Source organism: Actinia tenebrosa, unplaced genomic scaffold (genome assembly GCF_029948245.1).
Source record: "Actinia tenebrosa isolate PJP-AT-01 unplaced genomic scaffold, QUT_ActTen_1.0 PGA_scaffold13__45_contigs__length_12533684, whole genome shotgun sequence".
NCBI classification, from domain to species: domain Eukaryota; kingdom Metazoa; phylum Cnidaria; class Anthozoa; order Actiniaria; family Actiniidae; genus Actinia; species Actinia tenebrosa.
The window spans coordinates 6152549-6162666 of NW_028292573.1; the positions used below are offsets into that span (position 1 = coordinate 6152549).

At 35.0% G+C, this 10118-nt stretch overlaps 1 protein-coding gene across 1 annotated transcript; it reads left to right on the forward strand.

Annotated features, from left to right (window-relative positions):
• Positions 1 to 6447: 6447 nt before the first annotated feature.
• LOC116293143 (D(1) dopamine receptor) lies at positions 6448 to 9204 on the forward strand. Its single transcript, XM_031700538.2, has one exon. The coding sequence runs from the start codon at positions 7011 to 7013 to the stop codon at positions 8175 to 8177; it is 1167 nt and encodes a 388-aa protein (XP_031556398.1). The 5' UTR covers positions 6448 to 7010; the 3' UTR covers positions 8178 to 9204.
• Positions 9205 to 10118: the final 914 nt, after the last annotated feature.

Consider the following 10118-nt stretch of genomic DNA (forward strand, 5'->3'; position numbering starts at 1 on the left):
ACAGGTTTGTTAGCCACTGACTTCTCTTAATGAAACAAGGACGATTTTTGGCTTTTTCATTTAGAATCAAGTTAAATCAATCAATTCTGAAACCCCATATAAAAACAAGCAAAAACAGCAACAAAAGAGAAGGGAAAAAAAGCAGAGTAGGCAGTGTTGATGCGGATCAAATGTGTGACGTTATCGGGAAAGGGGCTTAAATGAAATAGTACGAAAGCAACTGCACGCACTTTAGTCACTAGTTATTATTAATTTTGACAAGAGATAAAGACAAAAAATACAAACCATAAAGGTTGTTTGTTTAGTTCATATAATTCAAGAAAGGTACAAGTGATCGACGTTCACGTGCCACGCTTCTCAACTAATTCAGTTTGTTTATTCAATCATAATGTCCTCTAACTTATTCCATTAATTTTGAGAAAGTACGAAAATGAGTTTGTTTTTTCTACGAATAACGTGGAACTAATTGAAATTTGGGAGGATTTTGAGCAAGTATATTCAACAAAAACAAAGAAAAGAGAAAAATAAAAACCCTGCGTTTGATGGGGTCTAAAGGTTTTTTTTCTAACTTAGAATTCGTACGCTTAAGTCCTTACTCTCTAAAACATTCCAGTACAAAAGAATAAGTCAATAATATATAGCTGGAGTATAGTTTACAGTCATCAAACTAATGTTGTTTACGATTAAAATGTTCATTCTGGGTGATCCAAGAAAGTTTTTGAGTATTTATAAAGCAGGCGCTTTGATTCTGAATCCGAAATTAGACCGCCGTATGCTACATAGAAGAGTCGATTAATCGCGAGGACGTATTTGCGTTCCAAAGCTGATACTTTCAGGAAAAGAATTACAATAAACAAGCTTTCAGATCATATAGTTTTAGTGAAAATAAAATATATACCAGGTGATGATTTAGGGCATTCAACTTAGGCTAAAATTTGCTTCGCGTCGTAGCTGCTTGAAATGCCATCGAAAAAAAATCCCAAAAAGCGAGAAAAAAACATTTTCCCAAAAATATTATTTATCCCTTTTGGAGTCTGATAGTTAGTTAAAATGTTGAAAAAGTATCAGATCGATAGGAGTATTTTTGAACGAGTGAGGCCTTCTTAAATATGGGTAATATTTTGGGCTGTTCACACCGGTCCAGAGCGAACCGGAAGTCGAGTTTTAGATTTTCGTAAAATTCGCCAAAATAAAAAAGCGCTCGAAGTTTTAAACTGGATTTTTTAAAAGAGCTTACCAAAGGGTGTCTTCTGACAAAATATGAGAAATTTGAAAATTCCTTCGCTGTCCCGCCATTCTCGACCGTTACGGACAGCCACTCTTAAATACTATTTTTCAATGCATCTTTCTCATATTATGTACATCTACTTAACTATTTGATCAAAGTACAAATGAGAAGATGACCAAATCTTAATACTTGGTGCTTGAGCAAGTGAATTTCTATTAAGCTTGAGACGGAAATAACTGAAATATTATTCTTTGTGATAAAATAATCCAAAACGATGAAACGAAATATTGGTTTCCTTTCTTTCAGACGTCAAACCATAAAATCTACTGTCACATAAAGTTGCTATGGAAACGCTTTTATTCTTTTCAGCGATATCTTTGTCACAATATGATTTCCTTTTTGCGTGAAGCCGTGAGTTGAATGTTTCACGTGATAATTTGAGTCGAGAAAAGCGTGATTCGTGAAAAAGCTACCTAAAAAGCGTGCGAATTTGTGAGGATGAAACCGCTTGTAGAATAAACATCTAGCTTTTAAATTTGGCAGGACTACATGGAACGTTGATCGGATGAATAAGTGTTACTAACAGGATTACTTTACTTTTATTAAGTGGTATGTCTGATTCAGTTTTACCCGGTATAATGCGAAATGGATATCTTTAGTCTTGTTTTAGTTACTCATCACAAGAGGTATAAACTTCTCCAAAAAAGCTTTATTCAATAGCATTTTATTTGTAAGCCATTAAAAATATCTATTTATCTTTATATGTGCATATATCTATGCCTTGGTTGTCGTGTATACTGATTCACTCGATATTCCATTCTTGTTCTAGAGATTTGTTTCCCAAGATAAACTTTGTTATTAAATCCGATTATAAGATCAAAACAACCGGTTGGAGTTTTTGTCAAGAGCAGAAATATTTTAACGAGGGATAATCCCATTGACCAGTGAAAGACTTAAGACATAAGAAAGACAAATAAAGACCACAAAAGACAAATGAATCCTCATTTTGTTAAAGGGGATTTTACAGCAACTTCAAACATATGTACTCCTAAAGTCAGTTGGATTGGATTGGTTATAGATCATGTGACTAGTTGGAATACCACATGTTCTGAAAAAAAAACGTGTACAATGTCTTTACTTGAAGAAAAAGAAGAGAAAAAAAACAAAAAAAACAAACAAACAAACAAAAAACCACACACACAACAACAACAACAAAACTTAACTTATGAACTACAAAAATATTAATGTCTAAGGATTCTTTTTCTGTTACCACAGAAACACATGGCAACTCCCTAGCCAAGGAAGCCATAAACACATGAAAATTTTAGATAAAAGTTGTCGAATACCTTTTCTGTTTTCTATCAGCTGTGCTGATAAAAAGGATCGAGATAGATTGCCAATTACAAACACACGTGCCCTTCCAAGCCTTGGTATCGACACAGGCTGTTACTGGCACGATATTTATCTAAATACTATTGTTAAAAATGCTCTCACAAGGAGCTACTAGTGTCTCCCAAATGCAGCAGGAATATTTATTGCTGGAAAACGCCGCTAACCGTACCTAGACTGTGCAACAGCAGAAGGCGACGGAGCGCCATTTTTTGAAGTCCACAATCTGTCAGCGCATCCCTTTCCTGACCACATTACGTAGATAGGGAACACGAAAATGGATGATAAAGTAAACATTGTGTAAAAATAGCTAACAAGCACAAATGGAATCAAAAATTATAGAAAACAAAACAAAAACAAAAACAAAAACGAAAAACAACAACAAACAAACAAACAAACAAACAAAAACAAACAAACAAAACAAAAACAAAAAAAAAAACAAACAAAAAAAACAAAAACAAACAAACAAAAAAACAAAACAAAAAAAGCAAAAAAAAAAAAAAAAAACAAAACAAACCCAAAAACAGTATCAATAACAGAACTCACGCGAAAAATCGTGGGCAATTTATCACCACTAATGCCTGGCATTTGTCTAACAATAACTGAAATACATTGTTTTCTGATTATTTGACACAACATCTGCTTCCTAAATGCATTTTTCTTATATTAATTGATTTAATAACATTTTGAATGTTTTAATTTCAAGGTAGATTAGGGAAAAAGAGACAGGTTGCGTGACGTGAGAAGTGGTAGACGCTCTCCAGGAGATACGTACGATAGCTTATCTCTGATAACCTGACAAACAAGTAAGAACGTACGAAGTCCGCTTCGTTTACATCGCTGATAAAAGAGTCTACTAAGTACCGCAAACCACGTACTGCTGGTTGAGGGCTTTGTACGGACACCAAGCCAAGAAACAGTATTAGGTTAAATAGCTTTTTTCTAGGGAGAACACAATGTGTAAATAAACTATTTTTGCTGAGGGACCACTTCAGAGATCTGTTGCTTGGCGAAGAATACAATAACGGTTTTTACAAAGAAAGTGTATCAAAAAATCTTGCTATATCAGTGTCTTTACAATTGGAGTGAAAAGAATTACTTTTTGAAGATGATCTTGCCAAAAGGCGCTTGGAACTTGAAAGTATGTTTGGAAATTAAGCCAAACTACATGTATGGAATTGTCGAGCGTGTGTGGAGTTTTTTCATCAATAACAAATTGAATGCGAAATATGAAGAAGACTGTATTCGTTTCGTTTCTAATCCAGGCTTCAATTCCTTGAACCTGTAGATAAATGAACTATAAATCGCGTAAGGACCAAGCCAAAGAATTTGACATTACTGAATATAAGTAATCATACAAAAATATTTTTATCGAAGTATATTTCTTTACTTAATCGCAAAATAATCGTGTATCAAAAACGTGTTACCATTCCCAAGATCCGTCAAACTTATAGATTTTTGGTAGCAGTTTTGTAGATGAAATGCCACAATGACCATGTCAAAATTTTGACCTTTAAAGCAATACAGAACATATTTTTAATACGTGCTTTGTTTTAATCTTAACGATAAAACTCGAAATAAAGAAAATACTTTTACAGCTATGCCTTCGGTTGGACCAACCCGAAGCTTTTGTCTTGACACCGAATAATTCTGCCCTGCGGTAATTTACTTCACCTTTTTGCAAACCTTAATTTCTTACCAAAGACAAATTTCCTTTTATTTTTCTACCACTTTTTTTCGATTGCTTTTCGCTATGAATTTTGAGTGTTTCTTTTTTGAACAGACGTTCCACGTTTGCCGCCAAAAAGTATAATACTACGCAAGTAAATCCTCAAACCACGTGACACCCGACGATTTGGCTTTGTCTCCGAAAATATTTTCTGAAGATCAGTACAATGCTCCTTTAATTGTTATGGTTATGATCATGTTTCTGACATACAAATGTATTTTGAACTCCTTATAAGTAGTATGGTACCGCTCAAGGAATTCCTCAAACCATGTGACACCCGACATTTTGCTTTGTTTTCGAATATCCATTCGAAGGATGTTGGGATACTGCTTTCGATATTGTCACTCAGAGCACTATTGATTATAGGATTCAACGTGACTTGAAATCCCGCCAAGTAGTAAAGAAATAGCTTAGACCACGTGACTAGATAACTATGTCCCATCATTTAGCATATAATAACTAAAATGTCTAAAATGACTATCAAATACCTAAAGGTTAAACTTTCAATTTTTAGTTAAAAACAAACATGGCAGTCAATAACGACACTTCCTTTTTAAAGTAACGTAGGCTATTTTAAGAATCCTCGGCTGGGGAACATTTACAATTCTATTGTGAAGCTATGACGTCATGGAATTAGTCATTCATGTCGGAGTAAGTTTCTTACGAGATTAGCCGTTAAAAATCCCTGATCACAAGCTCTCAATGATCTTCGTTATCAATTTCCTGATATTTTGGTAATGCAAAAAGTATGAACCAGTCTTGAAAGAGAGTCGATTTCAGAGGCGTCTAGATGGCTTTGCGCGATGTTTATCATTACTTATCGTTAAAGAAAGATTTAAGAAGGAGTTCGATATTAATTTCTTTACAAACAACCTTCCTCCTCCTCCTTGAACTTCATGATCCACGAGATAGGACGTGAGATAATCCAACATAATACTGCGAAGGGAGCCTTAGGGTCAACACCATACTCACTAGATTATGTCGGTTAAATGTACGCCAAAGCAGATATTTTATAAATTTTTAAATATAGTTTTGTGGTGGTGAATATCTCTGAAACCTTAGAACGGCTTTGCGTAAACTGTTAATTGATGTTGGATCTGCAAAACAGCAAAGTAGGTTTCTTCAAAGAATGTAATAGATATCGCCCTTTGAAATGATAGAATACGTTAATAAGCCATCATTCAATTTATGCATATTTAATGATCCGCGCTTTAGGGCAAGAACACGGATTGAATTATTCATTGTATTTTTTTTTTTTCTTACTAAACTTCAATTATACATAGAAAATAAATCCAGACAAAAGAGCAGTGCAAAAAATCAAATCTTCTAGTAGTTGTAATCCAATTATCATTCATAATTGATCAATGTGTGTTTTCACGTTGGAATATTTTCATCATCTATGACGGTTAATAGAGGATAACTGTTCCCTAATGGACATACTAATAACCCAAACTTCTAAATATAGAACAGACCAATCAAATGAAAAGGGAGAGGAAAAGAGAGAGGATATTAGTTGTCACCACTATACGAACGTTATTCATCGACTAGGGAAAAGATGATATTTTCTGTGGAAGCCAGACGCGAATTTTTTTATTTAAAATAAGGTTTCTGTTATGAGTCAAGTCTCCGAGACAAGGAGAGAGTTGCACAAGTAATACTGATTCTTAACGCCTTCTATAAACAGAAAACATTGTTGAAACTGATAGAATATCATAATGTTGCATTTGTTTTTCGTTTTGTCCTTGAATGCAAACATCTATTTTTCATTATTTACATTAAGTGTAAGGGTACTTTTTCAATGCTTAGCATCTTTTGATAGGTTGAGTTGATCCAACCTAGACGAAACAGCCTTTCATTAAAAGCAAAGCAAACAACACATACTTTTTCTCAAAAAAGACAAGGGAGATTAGTATTTTTTTTTAAAAGCATAAGTAAAGGCAAAATCATCAGTAGCTGCTGATATATTGAGTTACAAAACGTTTGAAATGATAAAGGTGCCAAAAAGGTTTGGAACAATTTCTGGAATAGTAAATTGATGTTTGTTTATTTAATTTATTCTATTCCCCCTTTTTTCGAAGGATCTTCATTTGTCTATCTGTCAACACTCTTTCAAAGACTGACAAAAATTACGTCCAGAAGAAAAAGCGGAATGAAAGATTAACACACGCTAAACACGCAAGGAAATTTGCTAGAATGATGCTACATACACGGCTCCGAAGTCAAACACCGGAGATTTCACCTGCAATTATCTCGTAGTGATGTAACAGAAAATTTTGATTGGTTGCTGACCGAATAAGATTTTAATGAATAAGAACATTTGAGACGTGAATTAATATATACACTTATGCTTAATAAAGGCCTCATTTCAGTCTCGGCTCGTTCATTTGGTAGTTTGTGTTTTTGTGGATGGGTCAAGTGGCTTATTTACCGTGGCTCTTTCGGCGCTTTGAATTTCCCGAGATATTGAAATATCTAGATAAATGGATCTTGGTTTAGATGACCATTTAGTGAGCACCGATGTGGAAAAGACTTCAAGAAGCCTCGCTCGTCAATACTGATATAAACAGAGCAAGAGATTTTGAATCGTCAGTGGGTGAGCAGCTACCGCGGACGACAAACGAGAAAGTTGAACGCCGTTACCACTCGAGTTGAAACCAAACATTAATGCTGAAAAATCAGATGGCACTCGATAATCAGACCCTGGCCAATGGAGTTCTTCATTCGTCAACAAACAGGTCCTTGGTTGAACGTAATAACACATTACATGGCAACATGGATGATAGTTTTCGTGTCCCTCTATCGCTGATGTCTTGTGGTGTCGTGATAGGGAATTCTCTAGTCTGCGCTCTGTTTTGCAAGTTCCGTAAACTACGAACAATTACAAACTCGTTTGTAGTGAGTTTAGCTGTATCAGACAGCCTGGTGGCAGTTCTTTTTGTTCCATGTTTTCTTCTCGACGGCCATGTTCCATTTTTTGCTCTCATAGTGCCCTACATTATTGGCTATATTCTTTTTGCATATCTTTTTAATTTCTGTGGAGTTACTTACGACCGCTACCAAGCCATCGTGAAACCGCTTTCGTACAACTCCAGGATCACTCGCTCCGCGGTGAATAAGATTTTAACGCTAGTATGGACCATTCCCATGGCGTTGACTCTCATCCCAACAACTTGGGAAACTCAACCGACAAAGATTTTTACACTTGCAAAACGAAGCTACCAAGGATTTTTAATTTTGGTGGTGACAGCTTGTTCTGCAGGTATTTTGGTGGCATACTCCAAGATCTTTCAAGAAACACGTCGACAAGTTAAATGGATGGTCGCCGTGGGGGTTCCTCAAATCCCAGCGGCATTTGCCGAGAAAAACTCACTTCGAGGGGACAATTCAGGGATAAAACGAATGAATAAGTCACGGAAAATCTCCATGAACATTGCAGCTGAGGTCAAAGCCGCAAAAGTTTTTGCAGTTTTAATGATCACTTTCTCAGTATGTTGGCTTCCTCTCATTGTTATTAACATCATTGAAGCTCTTGGCTTCCAGAAAAGTGTTCCTGAAAAGTTAATTGTGGTCTCTCTTTACACCCTGGTAGGCAACTCTTTAATTGACCCATTTATATATTCGTTGTACAAAACTGATTTTCGAAGAGCATTCAGACGTTGGTTTGGTTGTAAAGGTGCTCAACACAGTGACCATGAATTCACTAGTAATTGCAGTAATTTATTTGGAAGGGATTCTTATCGGCCTCCCAAGCCCACTCAATCTCCTATCAAGAAAGGAAGCACTTTACCCGAACCGTTAAATCAATCTTTCAGCACGGAAACTTTTGTTTGACAGTAGCGAACTGAAATGAATTTAAATATGACATTTACGGTTCATAAAGTTACAAACCGCAGCCCTTTTAGACAAACTATATAACTGGCAGTGAGTTTAAAAACAAGTGCACAGTAGCCTATCTCGGGGACTGTATTTTTGAGCCTGTACTTGTTATAATGTTTAATATGAAGCAAAAGTATTTTGATGTAAAAACACAGAGCAAGAAAATAGCCTAGTAAAAGCTAGCCTGAAGAAACAACCTAAGAAAGTTTATATGTGGTTTTTGAATATGTTATCTTTGTGTTTTGGCGCAGTGTTTTCTTTAAATGACAGAACGAATGCTAATCAAATCTTCAAAGGCAATAACGATACGTTATTCAATATAAAAACAATGAACTTAACTAATATCGAATGACCTGAAAAATAACACAAATGGCGACAAGGAGAATTACGATTACAGAATATTTTTTATTTATAGGATGTAAACGTCGCGAAATTCGGTGGTATATCAATCTCACATTTCATGAAAGGGCTATAAACGCTCTCTTAGTAAGCTTGATATTTGGTTTCAAGCTTTATTGCCCACGTTTTAAATATTCTAATATCTATGAATTTTAGATGCGGCCTCTATAAGGGATGTTTGAAAGCAAAGGAAAGGTCAATAACTTAAACCATCAACTTTAATCAGTCGCTCGTCCAAAAATTAAAATTAAATTTAAAGAATATGACCGGTGTTAGCGAAGGAATAATAATAAAGGGGAAAAAAATTTAAATGCACCGAGGCAATAAAGCAAGAATAATATTTCAATAAATGTCTTTTACGAGACGGTACAAGATTAATAATAAGCTAACACGCTAAGGTAGAACATAACATATCTCTAAGATCTGTCATATTGTGCAAATATTGGAAAATCAACTCAACGTTTCGAAATCATTGCCCCAATAAAATAAAATATGCTGCTTTTTTCCCCATAAAACGGATTGAGAAAAAATGAAGACAAAATTGAAAAGAATGTGGTTGCATGGTGTACGGTAAAGTAAGAAAAAAAAAATAAAAAAGAAAAAAAAATAAAGATTACGAGTTTAAATCATACTATAAGTTGCATTTGATTTTTTAGGGTGTATGTGTGTCGTTTGAGATTTTGGAAATCTTTTCCATCCATCGTCTACCAACTTGCTGAAATAATCTCATTTCCACGTATGAGTTAATACATAGTTTTGCCACTCCAGTACACTTTAAAAAAGGATTTATACAGATTGAATCGTATGTGACAATTTGATCAACTTAGAGCAGAATTATTTCCAAATCTTCAATCAAACGATCTGACATTTTCATCGGGTGAGTGTCGCGAATACCGGAAAGCTTTTCTTTGCTTTCCATCAACTTTTGTGCAAATTTCGGAAACGTTTTTAATTTGACAGAGATCAAAATGTTTGAGATGTGACAGTTATAATTATTGCAAACTACTCTTTCTCTTGGCCCTCTAACCACAAGCGAAGACTCAACAGCTACTTCTTTTATTAACTCCATCCGATGCTCAAAGACATCAGCATTACAAAGGCCTTCTCGCTTGCACTAATTGTTAAAACCCGTTCTCTATGCTAAACATCAATCTTCTCCCATAACCGGTTTCATTTACTCTCATTGTCTGTTTGCTATCAAATACAATAAGTCGGTAGCGAAGCAGCTCAAGGCTTCACGCCTAGTTTAGAGTAATTTTCTGAAATATAATGAGATTTGTCAAAGGTTTTTGGAATCCCTTTACTTTTCATGATCATAAGAGTATCGCTCAAGGAAGCGCTGACTGATGTTCTTATGGATTTAACTGGTTTAAGCATCTCTTTTTTCCTAATCTAAAATCCTTTAAAACTCTAAGAAAGCACGCATATGAATTTTTCGTTTTGTTTGAAGAGAAACTGACTTACATTGATCCAAGGACGGAAAAAATAAATCCATAT